At 35.3% G+C, this 14,751-nt stretch overlaps 1 protein-coding gene across 2 annotated transcripts in view; it reads left to right on the top strand.

Annotated features, from left to right (window-relative positions):
• LOC136832147 (hyaluronidase B-like) overlaps positions 1 to 14,751 on the top strand; it is a 371,768-nt gene that overhangs the window by 233,656 nt on the left and 123,361 nt on the right. The window contains exon 11 of one of the 2 annotated variants that reach the window (XM_067092840.1): positions 8,784 to 8,872. The exons of the other annotated variant lie outside the window; for it this stretch is intronic. Coding sequence (XP_066948941.1) covers positions 8,784 to 8,797 — 14 coding nt within the window. The 3' untranslated portion in view covers positions 8,798 to 8,872. Of the gene's footprint in view, positions 1 to 8,783; positions 8,873 to 14,751 lie in introns of those variants that run through there. 2 annotated transcript variants of the gene reach the window in all.

Raw genomic sequence — 14,751 nt, 5'->3', positions numbered from 1 at the left:
CCTGGTAAAAATAAACCCCCATTTCAATGACGCTTTGTTGGCGAAGATGCTCCCAGGGGTGAGATCAATTCTGATCGTCAAAGGCCATATATATATATATATATATATATATATATATATATATATATATATATATATATATATATATATATATATATATATATATATATATATATATATATTAATAATGAGACCTCATTCAAACTGGATGGTATCTAGAGGAGATTTTATTCAGAAAAAGTTACAAGCTTTCTGACAAACAGTCCTCACTATCAAGTATCCAGACGGATACTTGATAATGAGGACTGTTTGTCCTAGAAGGCTTGTAACTTTTTCTGAATAAATATTTCCATTAGATATCATCAAGTCTGAATGAGGTCCTGTTAGTAATTATTCTACTAATGCACAGAACAATTGTGCATGTCATAAAGTTAATACACACACACACACACACACACACACATATATATATATATATATATATATATATATATATATATATATATATATATATATATATATATATATATATATATATATATATATATAATTTGCATACATACATATATAATGTGTATATGTGTGTGTGTAATAAGAAAGTTATCAAACTGCACGTGACAAATATATCCTTAGATAACCATTTGAAAGGTGAAAATTTCAGACCAGGTACCAAGTGCTTTCATGTATTATGTACAATTTGATTTAAATAATCATATACAAACACAAAATATATATATATATATATATATATATATATATATATATATATATATATATATATATATATGTGTGTGTGTGTGTGTGTGTGTGTGTGTATATGTGTGTGTGTTTATGTGTGTGTGTGTAATATGTCACCAAACATTATGTGACAAATATATACGTAGATAACCATTTGAAAGGTGAAAATTAAAGACAAAGTACCAAGTACTTTCGTGTATCTCGAACACTTCTTTGGGGTAAGAAGTACTCTAAAGTACCCCTCAAGAAGTGTACATGATACGCGAAAGCGCTTGGTACCTGGTCTGAAATTTTCACCTTTCAAATGGTTATCTAAGGATATATTTGTTACGTGCAGTTTGATAACTTATTACACGCACACACGTATACACATTATATATATATATATATATATATATATATATATATATATATATATATATATATATATATATATATATATATACATATGTATATTAAATCTATCACATGCACAATTGTTCTGTGCATTAGTAGAATTACTGACAGGACCTCATTCAAAGTGGATGGTATCTAGTGGAAATATTTATTCAGAAAAAGTTACAAGCCTTCCAGGACAAACATTCCTCATTATTAAGTATCCGTCTGGTCACTGTACTGATACTTGATAATGAGGACTTTTTGTCGTAGAAAGCTTGTAACTTTTTCTGGATAAATATCTCCACTAGATACCATCCAGTTTGAATGAGGTCTTGTTATTAATATATAGTATATATATATATATATATATATATATATATATATATATATATATATATATATATATATATATATATTTACATGACATGTATATATGTCTATCTATGCGGAAATATGTACGTCTCTCCTTTTAATTCTATGCTCATCAGTTATGTTTTGCCTTATATTATTAATCCAGTGACCACGACTTTCAAAAACTGATTTTAAATCCAAAGAGCAAAAGATTCCAAGCTATTAGCGATCACTTTCAGGCCAAAGGAATATATAACGTGTGATTTTCCTAACGAATGATTCCAAGTCGGGCTGTCGGTAGAAGTTATGAATTGTAATTGTAATAAGACCTCTCTTTGACCAATTCGAGCGCTTTTGACATCTCATCAGCTCTGCGTATGACTACCTTACTGGAATGCTTGTAAGTTGAAAACAAAAGGATAGCAGAATGGAAATGGTTTGCTTGGAACTAACCTTGAAGAATGATTCATTTGAACTTACTCCGAACAATGCGGAACATTTAGATTTCCGGATGCATTGCCTTTTGAATCATTTTCCCTCTTATATATTGCTCAGTTATATGATATTGATGATCTTTGATTTGGCGCTAGTTGTCTTACTAATATGAATTCATCTTTCGTATTAGTATTTTATTCTTTGCCTTATATGCTCATGAAAGCGAAGATTAAGGTAGTTGCGCCCGTTTGCATAACCAAGTAACTTGAAGTCATCATATCCCTTCATTGCCTCAGAAATGGAAGAAGAATAACATCACCAAAAGGCGAACGACAATCGACTCTACTGACCAGTGCCTTACTTTTGTCACTTTTGCCTTCATTCATAAATCTTTTTTACAGCCAGCTGAATTTTGGACGTCATTTTAGTTACAGAATGCTGTACAATTACGAAAACACCAAAAATATCATAGACTGAAAAGTAGGTGTTAATCCGCCCCATTGACAGAGTACTATGCTTTCATTAGCTTAAAAATATGGTTTTTACTTTCCACCTACGAAAGGCAAGTGCTTTAATTCAATCGAAATATCATTAAAAATGCAAGTACTTCCGATGCAGGTCTATTAGTCACGGAAAATGATTTGATGTTGATATGAGCGCTGGAATAGCAACTTGACTTGCCAGTATCATCCGTGGGGATTTCACCTTCAATAACATGGAAAATTAGGATACTTAATTCTGGGAGCTTCATCTAAAGACTGTTTTCGTCTAAGAATTTTTTTCCCGTATCGGAAACAAAAGTTTCTTAGACATCTGTTTCATCCATTATCTCTTGTAATGAAAGTGGTGCAAAGAAAAGTTTGGAAACGATCAACCAAACACGCACAAACATACACAAACAGACATAAATAAATATGCCTTTTCTTCTTTCAGTAGCAGGCGGCTCTAGAGAAACAACACAACGGTTACTGCTAGTCACACTTTTAGATGTTGAATAATGGATAAACTCCATATGCAGTCAGACTTCGACATTATTAGTTCCTTTCTACACCTGCAAAGAAGTCTCATCATCATTGCGTCGAACCCCCTTGCATACATTCACTCCTATCTAGCACTGGCTCGTTCACACTATGTCGTATATCCAAACTTTTCTCAGCCCCCCTCACCTACCTCCTAAAACTTATCGCAAATCGCTGTCCATTCTCCCCACACGGCCGAACTACCTGACCTACTGTAACCTTCCTTTTTACTGCTTCTACGTATCTTCACATTTCTCATACTATAAGTTCTTACGTGGCATTTTCTTTGAAAACAGATCAGTCCAAGAACATTAGGTGTTTTTTTCCTTTCGTTCGAATTCAACATCCAACCACTGAACACTCCCACCTGCAGGACGGCGAGACGAAAATCATTGCGGAAAACAAGATTATTCCTTTGCCTGATATTTCAACATACTTACTCTATGTAGATTCTGATCTGGTGCGAGGTTTCCTTGAATTTCAAGGCAATTCTTGAAGAATCAGGTGCTGGAGCAGCAAGGCTCATGATATTTCCAACATTTATGCTTTAAACGTAACCTCGCTCCAGTCCCATTCTGAATGTCCCTCACATTGCCCGACGCAAGTTCGTCGGCAGAATATCATATTTCCCTGCCCAAATATTATTCAAAATCCAGTTGCGAACGTGAGAGGGTTTCCGTTGCCCTCTGTTGGTTATCATGGGTCTCACTACTCAGTTTCGGCTCTGGAGTTATTCAAGGGGAGGGCGGAGTGTGGGAATATTTTATTTGTTTTAAACTTGTTGCATTCTCGAGAAGAAAATTTCATGTGCTTCATCATATTGTCCCTTCTTATTTCAGTTATTTTGCAGTTATATATTCATACGGCCTTTAAGACAAAATTACACTCACACACACACACACACACACACACACACATATATATATATATATATATATATATATATATATATATATATATATATATATATATATATATATATAAAATATATATATATATATATATATATATATGTGTGTGTGTGTGTGTGTGTGTGTGTGTGTGTGTGTGTGTGTGTGTGTTATACTGAGAGAGAGAGAGAGAGAGAGAAAGTCGGTTCCCTGGCCTGGCTTATCAGTCAATAAGGTGATTAAAAACCTAGTTTTTAAGTTAATTAGCAAAAAAAAAAATCACCCTCGTTAAACGTTATTGTTAATACTCAAGATGTAAATTGAACAGTGTACAACACGCCCGCCCCCCACAGTAAATAAATTACTAATGGAACTGGAAAGGAAGTAGTTCGCTGAAGATGAAATTCTACATCGAAAAGGGCCTGTGATGGCTAGTTTGTTGTGGTAGCTCTCTACATAGACCAGAGAGCCAGAATGAGTAGCTTTTAATATAAGGGTAATGCAAAAAACTTTTCTGTGAACAGGATGAAGCAAAACACAACGTATAAAAAAGGTGGTGGTTTACATGTACACATGTATAAGTATCCACAATGATAAGTACAAGTTGATGCAAATATCAGTCCACTGCTCTCAATGTCAGGCAGACCAAGGTCCTTGAACCGAACAACGTATATGTGTGTATATATATATATATATATATATATATATATATATATATATATATATATATATATATATATAGAAATCATCAACACACAATCACGTGTGGAACAGAAATAAATTTCTGACTCGTCAGGATCGAACCCAGGTCTCTCAGGTGGAAAGCAAGGGCGTTATCCACTGGGCCATATAAGTCTAAAAAAGTTGGAACCTAAGAGCAACTGCACCCAAGGAATTACCTGGGCAAGCTAACTGCTTGCGTACCAGCAAGTTTTCCCCAACTTCCCGACTCAGCAATGACCCAATAGACAACATTTCATTCGAATTATCCTTCTGAGTGAATAAGATAGAAATCATCAACACACAATCACGTGTGGAACAGAAATAAATTTCTGACTCGTCGGGATCGAACCAGGTCTCTCAGGTGGAAAGCAAGGGCGTTATCCACTGGAGCCATACAAGTCACAAAAGAAGTTGGAACCTGAGCAACTGCACCAAGGAATTACCTGGGCAAGCTAACTGCTTGCATACCAGCGAGTTTTCCCCAACTTCCCCGACTCATGCAATGACCCAATAGACAACATTTCATTCGAATTATCCCTTCTGAGTGAATAAGATAGAAATCATCAACACACAATCACGTGTGGAACGAAATAAATTTCTGACTCACGTCGGGATCGAACCCAGGTCTCTCAGGTGGAAAGCAAGGGCGTTATCCCACTGGGCCATACAAGTCTAAAAAAGTTGGAACCTGAGCAACTGCACCCAAAGGAATTACCTGGGCAAGCTAACTGCTTGCATACCAGCGAGTTTTCCCCAACTTCCCGACTCAGCAATGACCCAATAGACAACATTTCATTCGAATTATCCTTCTGGTGAATAAGATAGAAATCATCAACACACAATCACGTGTGGAACGAAATAAATTTCTGACTCGTCGGGATCGAACCAGGTCTCTCAGGTGGAAAGCAAGGCGTTATCCACTGGGCCATACAAGTCTAAAAAAGTTGGAACCTGAGAGCAACTGCAAAGAATTACCTGGGCAAGCTAACTGCTTGCATACCAGCAGTTTTCCCCAACATCCCGACTCAGCAATGACCCAATAGACAACATTTCATTCGAATTATCCCTTCTGAGTGAATAAGATAGAAATCATCAACACACAATCACGTGTGGAACAGAAATAAATTTCTGACTCACGTCGGGATCGAACCCAGGTCTCTCAGGTGGAAAGCAAGGGCGTTATCCACTGGGCCATACAAGTCTAAAGAAGTTGGAACCTGAGAGCAACTGCAGGAATTACCTGGGCAAGCTAACTGCTTGCATACCAGTGAGTTTTTCCCCAACTTCCCGACTCAGCAATGACCCAATAGACAACATTTCATTCGAATTATCCCTTCTGGTGAATAAGATGAAATCATCAACACACAATCACGTGTGGAACAGAAATAAATTTCTGACTCACGTCGGGATCAAACCCAGGTCTCTCAGGTGGAAAGCAAGGGCGTTATCCACTGGGCCATACAAGTCTAAAAAGTTGGAACCTGAGCAACTGCACCCGGAATTACCTGGGCAAGCTAACTGCTTGCATACCAGCGCAGTTTTCCCCAACTTCCCGACTCAGCAATTAGCTTTCATTCCAGGTAATTCTTGAATAAGTGCAGTTGCTCTCAGGTTCCAACTTCTTTTAGACTTGTATGGCCCAGTGGATAACGCCCTTGCTTTCACCTGAGAGACCTGGGTTCGATCGACGTGAGTCAGAAATTTATTTCTGTTCCACACGTGATAGTGTTGATGATTTCAATCTTATTCACTCCAGAAGGGAGCCAATGAAATGTTGTCTAATTGCTGAGTGGAAGTTGGGGAAAACAACTGGTATGCAAGCAGTTACCTGCCCAGGTAATTCCTGCAGTTGCTCTCAGGTTCCAACTTCTTTAGACTTGTATGGCCCAGTGATAACGCCCTTTCCACCTGAGAGACCTGTCGATCCCGACGTGAGTCAGAAATTTATTTCGTTCCACACGTGATGTGTTGATGATTTCATCTTTATTCACTCGTCAGAAGGGATAATTCGAATGAAATGTTGTCTATTGGGTCATTGCTGAGTCGGAAGTTAGAAAACTCGCTGGTATGCAAGCAGTTAGCTTGCCCAGGTAATTCCTTTGGCAGTTGCTCAGGTTCCAACTTTTTAGACTTGTATGGCCCAGTGGATAACGCCCTTGCTTTCCACCTGAGAGACCTGGTCTGATCCCTTTGCATACCAGAAATTTATTTCTGTTCCACACGTGACTTGTGTGTTGATGAAGACATCTTATTCATCAGAAGGGATCCTTTGAATGAAATGTTGTCTATTGGGTCATTGCTGAAGTCATGGAAGTTAGAAAATCGCTGGCATGCAAGCAGTTAGCTTGCCCAGGTAATTCTTTGGTGCAGTTGCTCAGGTTCCAACTCTTTTAGACTTGTATGGCCCAGTGGATAACGCTTTGCTTTCCACTCCGAGAGACTGGGTTCGATCCCGACGTGAGTCAGAAATTTATTTCTGTTCCACACGTGATTGTGTGTTGATGATTTCTATCTTATTCACTCAGAAGGGATAATTGAATGAAATGTTGTCTATTGGGTCATTGCTGAGTCGGGAAGTTGGGGAAAACTCGCTGGTATGCAAGCAGTTAGCTTGCCCAGGTAATTCCTTGGGTGCAGTTGCTCAGGTTCCAACTTCTTTTAGACTTGTATGGCCCAGTGGATAACGCCTTTTGCTTTCCACCTGAGAGACCTGGGTTCGATCCCGACGTGAGTCAGAAATTTATTTCTGTTCCACACGTGATTGTGTGTTGATGATTTCTATCTTATTCACTCAGAAGGGATAATTCGAATGAAATGTTGTCTATTGGGTCATTGCTGAGTCGGGAAGTTGGGAAAACTCGCTGGTATGCAAGCAGTTAGCTTGCCCAGGTATTCCTGGGTGCAGTTGCTCTCAGGTTCCAACGTCTTTTAGACTTTGTATGGCCCAGTGGATAACGCCCTTGCTTTCCACCTGAGAGACCTGGGTTCGATCCCGACGTGAGTCAGAAATTTATTTATATATATATATATATATATATATATATATATATATATATATATATATATATATATATATATATATATATATATATATATATATATATATATATATATATATATAGATATATATATATATATATATATATATATATATATATATTTATATATATATATATATATATATATATATATATATATATATATATAAAAGGAATACAAGTCTCTGTCGGCGACTGGGGAAGACAGTGTAGGCCAGGATGTGACGTCGAGCTGATAAGAGGACGACGACGCCGTGCTGTGACGTCCATCCCATGGTCTAAGAAAGTCTTCCGTTTTTAGACTTTTACTGGTCTGGGTTCAAACTTTTATAGTGCTTGTTTTTATCATTTTATACTAAATTCAATTTTTACTCTCCTCCACCGGGCTTATACTCTAACCTCTTCTTGGGACTCTTATCATAAAGAAATAATTTTCTTGCACAAATATTTTACTGATAATTGGTTTCCATCTCATGTTTTCTTTAAACACTGTAAGAATTTCTTAAATAAGAAGCTATCTCACTCGGCTGTTATAAGTACAGTACCACAGAAGAAACTCTATGCAGCTATCCCATACGTCCTAGACGATAAATTTAGAAGTAATCTGAAGTCTGCAATAGAAAAACATTTTAACATGTTGCAAGTCATTTTAATACCAAAAAATCAACTTACAATAGGGTCCCTTTTTAAATTTAAGGATAGAATCTGCCCAATAATGCAATCGTCAGTCGTATACTTGCCACAGATGTAATTTGGGGACTTACGTGGGATCGACCAAACGATTGCTGAGGGTCAGAGCAGATTCACATAAAGGTGTTAGTCATCGTACTGGTTGCAGATTGTCCAATCCAGAATTTTCTAATATCAGAAATAATTCACATATATGTAATACAAGTATTGATTATTCTGACTTCTCTGTTTTGGGCCCAACAAGTCATCCACACGAACTGCTAATTTTAGAATCGTTATTCATAAAACAGCTAGTTCCTAAGTTGAACTCACACACCACCTCTGTTCAGTTGTATCTGGCTTGAGCCAGTTTTCTTTGCTGCTTTCCTTTTCCCTTTTAGTCATTCAGTCCTCAACCTTTTAGTCTAGCAGGTGCCTTTTATGAACTGTCTTGTTTTAATGTATATTTATATAGCATGTTGAGACTCTTGAAGTCGTTAGTTTTATTCCATGTATTTTAATTTGTAAATTTTCTTTTTTAGCCTTGATGATGTAACAATGTGTTACGAAACGCGTCGGCAAATAAATACCACCTACAGATGACCGACTGTTTCCTTGTCACCCTGTCCTGAGATATGCTGTACTGCTTGCGCCAACAACTTCTGTTTTATATATATATATATATATATATATATATATATATATATATATATATATATATATATATATATATATATATATATATTGATATATATATATTGATATATATATATATATATATATATATATATATATATATATATATATATATATATATAATTGCCTTTTTTCCAGATATGTATATTTTTAATATACATTTCCTGCGCAACAAAACCATGCACGTTACATTTAGCTTGTTCGTGTAGAAGCTTTGTAAATCAATCACTTGTGAACCATAATAGCCATAATAAACCTAGCATTCAATATTTCAACTTTTGTATCACCAGATAAAAAATTACAGTGACAAAGAACTCCATTAGTCATGCATTTTATATCAGTGTTTATTAGACTTGCATCAAATGAACGTCGTGTGTCAGTCAGAACTTGTCCCAACTTGCAGGTTTGCTATACAAAATGCAGCTGCACTTCATTGGTATCGTCACCGATCAAAACAGCTTCGCAGGAAGTAACATAAGACACAACCCCGACGTTCGTACATGATTCTGCGAGATCGTGCGACTAAAGATTAAGGATAAGCGCTCTGAGGCGTATCTACTGCAAATATATTCAGAGTAGGCCTATATTTAAAGAACCTTGCGTGTGATAGGGCAGCCGTTGAAGTCCGTTTCTTTCTTGGCTTCTTCATTTGCGTCCAAGGCTTTGTAACGACAAACGTATCTAAAACGTAATAAATTTGAAAGCTAGGGGTCGTGTGTGTGTGTGTGTGTGTGTGTAAGTATGTGTGTATTCCACAAAGTCGGTAAAAAACAGACAGAAATTCTTGTTTAAACGAGGTGTGAAGTTTACTGTTATTTGACGACAACTTGCACACGAAGTATAGGTGATGTGAAATAGATTCATTTACTTTTAAGCAGAATACTTCGGTAATTGATGTTTATTTCGGTCTTGTTTCTCCAAAGCGTTTCTTCACGGAATCCTGTACCTTTACTATTTCCTTCTCTCTCTCTCTCTCTCTCTCTCTCTCTCTCTCTCTCTCTCTCTCTCTCTCTCTCTCTCTCTCTGTTTATAACGCTTGTTTTGGTAATATTTCAGAAATGCATGGCTTAAAAATAAGGACATAACCGCCAATTGAGTGTCATTACAAGATCATATTGAACAAAATACCCATTCAAAACAAACCTTGTAAAACTGGACGATACATCTGAACCTCCATTACTTCGGATCAAGAACCATAAGGAATATCCGAGTCCTTTCTCTGCCCGGGAAAGCAAGAAATAAAAATTGCCCCAAATTTTACATATGAAAAGACATCTGAGTTGTAGGGATCAGAAGCAGAGAGAACATTCTTCAAAAGGTTCCGGGCTATAGGATAAGCCCCTGGTTCTTTTTTTCTTTCTTTCTTTCTTTTGCAAAGGAGACTCACGAAGCAAATCCACTTTTACCCTTTGTGCCTGAGATACAGAGCGAGACAGGAGGAGGAGGAGGAGGAGGAGGAGGAGGACTATTTGGAGGAGATGGCACCACTTTTCTTTTTGGAGAGAGAGAAGACTATTTGACAGTTTGTGCAGTTACAAGTCATATTCTTTACTCACGTATAAATTCAGCTGCTTTTTTTTTTGTCACGAGAGAGAGAGAGAACATATATTCCAGTCATTGCATTCGAAGTGATTAGCTCTTAAGGAAAGGCTGTGGAATATCAGTTTGCGCAGCCATGATAAATTTTTGCCTTTTTTGTTTAATGCTACTTTTTGTTTCAAACTTGCTTTGTTTTGTGCTGCTTTTGGCTGTTTTTTGATCAGACCTGACACTTGTAAATACTTATAACTTAACTTTTTGTAAATATTCTTATTTATTGGCTTGTTTTTATTCTCTGACAGCTATATCGGGTCGATTGAATACGCATTACTACAATTCATAAAATTTTGGCAGGGCTGCTGGTTTTCTTTTACCTTTTTCGTTTTGCTCTCATTTTATCAAATACGAGAATTGAGCAGCAGCAGGCAGTTTTTTAAATCGAGTTTAAGCAATTCTGTTTTACATGATATAGACCACGATATCTTGATGACAGCCGTGAGGTTCCTATCCATATATGGAGGGTTTTTGTCCTTTGTTCACATATATAAATATATATTTTTATATGTTGTTTATTTATAATGCTATTTTGTTTATTTAACTTGCTTTTGTTTGTGCCTTTGTGTGGTTTTTTATCTTTTACCAGTGACAAGAAATTTGTAAATACTTATAAGATACAACTTTGTGCTTTATTTTATTGTGTGTATTTGTTTGTTGCATGCTGTCAGTCATGTGACAGCCCTGTCCTGAGTATGTTAAAGAACATAACGCTCATATCGTTACAATATATATATATATATATATATATATATATATATATATATATATATATATATATATATATATATATATATATATATATATATATATATATATATATATATATATATATATATATACTATACATACACACACACATATATATATATATATATATATATATATATATATATATATATATATATATATATATATCTACATGATAAACAGTTCCTTATGTAAACCCACTCTGCTCTTCTCCTGTCAACTCTTCTTTTATCTGCCTTGCTTTTGAGTGTGGTTGCAGAGAGAGGGAGAGAGATCCTGCGTTTCCCTAAAGCCGACACTAAGAGAGAAGAATTAACAACAGAAAAAAAACAATAAAAGAATAAAAGAGACTAACTTCCTTCCACTTGAAATTTACATTGTCTGCCTATCCAGCTTTCGTGTAAGAGGAATGTTATATTTGTGCTCGCAAACCAGAAAAATAGTTGATAAGGCGCTATTCTTGGAATTGTAAGGGTCTGTTATTCTCATTCTTAGCATGTTATCGCATTCGCAAAAAGATCCGTCTGTTTTTGTGAATATCACAAGACAGAGAGAGGTAAGAAAATGGGATCAAGATGACTCGACAGGTAGAAGAAAAGATTTCTGTTTCGATGATTCTTAATTTTGAGCTAGGTGAAATGGGAAATAGAATGTTGAACTAACATTTTCCCTCATATTTATTACAGAATAATCGAATGCAGATATGCAAATCAACGAGAAGATAAATAAAAAAAGATAAGAAATGCCATAAGTTACTTTCAGTAACATTCAGATGCAGTTGTAATTAATCGAGACGTGCCAAAACCAAGTAAAATTCCGGGTGATTTTGCCCTTAGATATTCATACTGGCAGGAGTGATAAAAGGAACTGTCCAGGTTCTAAGGCTTTCAAAAACATAAAAATTGATCGAGGGTTTTTTGTTTCTTTGTTCACGGTAGTGAAACAATAAATGGGAAATAAAAAGATATAGTAAAGGTAAGAATAAAGAGGTCCGGATAATGATCTTAAGTGGAACTGTATTTACAAAAAGTGAGGGGAAAGTATGGGTCAAAGTTGCAGGGGCAAAATTAAAGGGACGAAGATAACAAATCTTTTTCCCTCTAGCTTCAGACTGAATAAAACTAGATACACAATTTGGTCGGCCCGGAACATATAAACTTGGTGTGTATATATATATATATATATATATATATATATATATATATATATATATATATATATATATATATATATATATATATATATATATATAGATATGCATATGTTTTTGTATAATCCTGAAGCCACAAATGTCGCTTAATATCAAATTCACAAATACCTCAGGAATATCTCCGATGGAGAATTATCACCAAAGTGATAATTCTCCATCGGAGATATTCCGAGGTAACGGAATTTGATATTTGACATTTGTAGCTTCATGATTATATATAAATCACGGTGTGATAAAAATTTCATATTTGTGTATATATATGTATATATATTTATGTATATGTGTATATATATATATATATATATATATATATATATATATATATATATATATATATATATATATATATAATATGTGTATATATATACATGTGTGTGTATTGTCAGAAGCGTGTGTGCGTATATTTATATATATGCGTGTATTTTCTATTCATTATGATCGTATACAATATATAATTAAAATTTCCTGAGGATGATATATCTATATAAAAGACTGGTCACAAAATAATCCTAACATAAAAGTACGTCTTATTAAATGCCCAGTAAATATAGATTATTTAGAGCACATTGTTCGCATTACTCCTTTCATAAAGCATACCACCAACAAAGGAATCAGGTTTCTATTAAAGGTGAAAATTGCGTAATTTGCTTTAGGTCCGTGTGGCACGCCAAACTTCTCTGAGTGCAACTCTTGCTACCTCACCTAGTAAATAAGTCAATGACAGTTCGGGTGATAAATGCTAAGGTGATCTACTTTCACCTAGAGCACAAGTTCCCTCCTGTTGATTTATTAATATGTAAACCTTGATATTACTAGCCGGATTCATATGCAGTACGTACCCTTGCTCAGTCGGTACCGGCGTTCATAAATAGGTGTTGTCATTTATCACCTTTTTCGTAGGGAGACTGGTTCATTAGGTAGCCACGTTCGAAGTAGCCGGGTCAGTGTTTCATGCGGACCCGATCTGCCAAGCCCCTTTCGCGCCACACTGGTCTGTAGTTTTCTGTAAAAGAAAACTACTGAGACAGCTCTTGTCTGTCCGTCAGCACTTTTCTGTCCGCCCTCAGATTTTAAAAAGTACAAAGGCTAGAGGGCTGCAAATTGGTATGTTGATCATCCACCCTCCAATCGTCAAACATATAAAATTTTAGCCCTCTAGCTTTAGTAGTTTTCATTTTATTTAAGGTTGAAGTTAGCCATGATCGTGCTCTGGCCCCGCTGTAGGTGCCAACACCACAGGCCATCATCGGGCCCTGGTTGAGAGTTTCATGGGCCACGGCTGAGAGTTTCATGGGCCGTAGCTGAAAGTTCCATACCTCATTATACGCTGTACAGAAAACTCGATTGCGCCGAAGAAACTTGGCCGCATTTTTTCCTTTTTTTTTTCCACACACTTGAGAACGTGGCACAAGGGTCAGCTTTTATTAATCCTCCCATTCACAAATATCTCTCAGGCTAGCATTGAGACTGTACATGTTTAAGCTAGAAAAAATAGATAAATCAGATTTTAAGAGCAAGTCACACCCAACGAATAGCTTGAGGAAAAGCTCTTTAAATATTATGTATATATATATATATATATATATATATATATATATATATATATATATATATATATATATATATATATATATATATATATATATATATATATATATATATATATATATATATATATATATATATATATATATATATATATATATGTATATATATATATATATATATATATATATATATATATATATATATATATATATATATATATATATATATATAAATAACTGTTAATATATCATCGGTGTATCTTAAATTATAAACCAACCGAAGTGAATAGGAAAAACTCCCGTAAAAGAAAATATTATATCCAAATTTTACTCTTACTCATCTGTAGTACAAGTTTACTGCCGTTCTGTTATCAACCTTTTACTGCGATTACCGGAATATCTAACCATAGTTTGGAAGCCGTCCTCCATCCTTTGAAAGGTGGACGAATATCCACAATTTCCACTACCGTGGATGTTGTCTCACTGAAAGCTTTCCGACGTCCATGCAGTTTTGCCTTTTTTCACATGTGATTGGTTGCACTGGGTATGTGGAGTTTCCATTCACTTTTTTTCAATTCCATCTCAGCAATGAAAAATACAAAAGAAAAAAAAAGGAAAATTGAATACAATAATAATTGTGAGATGCGTATCAGTAAGTTTGAACGATTCGAAAACAGTAATGGTTTTTATCAAAACACCGATTGTGATGCAATA

This window comes from Macrobrachium rosenbergii, chromosome 49, assembly GCF_040412425.1.
Source record: "Macrobrachium rosenbergii isolate ZJJX-2024 chromosome 49, ASM4041242v1, whole genome shotgun sequence".
Taxonomy (NCBI): domain Eukaryota; kingdom Metazoa; phylum Arthropoda; class Malacostraca; order Decapoda; family Palaemonidae; genus Macrobrachium; species Macrobrachium rosenbergii.
Note: the sequence above shows the minus strand (reverse complement) of the source record. Positions and strands in the feature narration are given on the sequence as shown.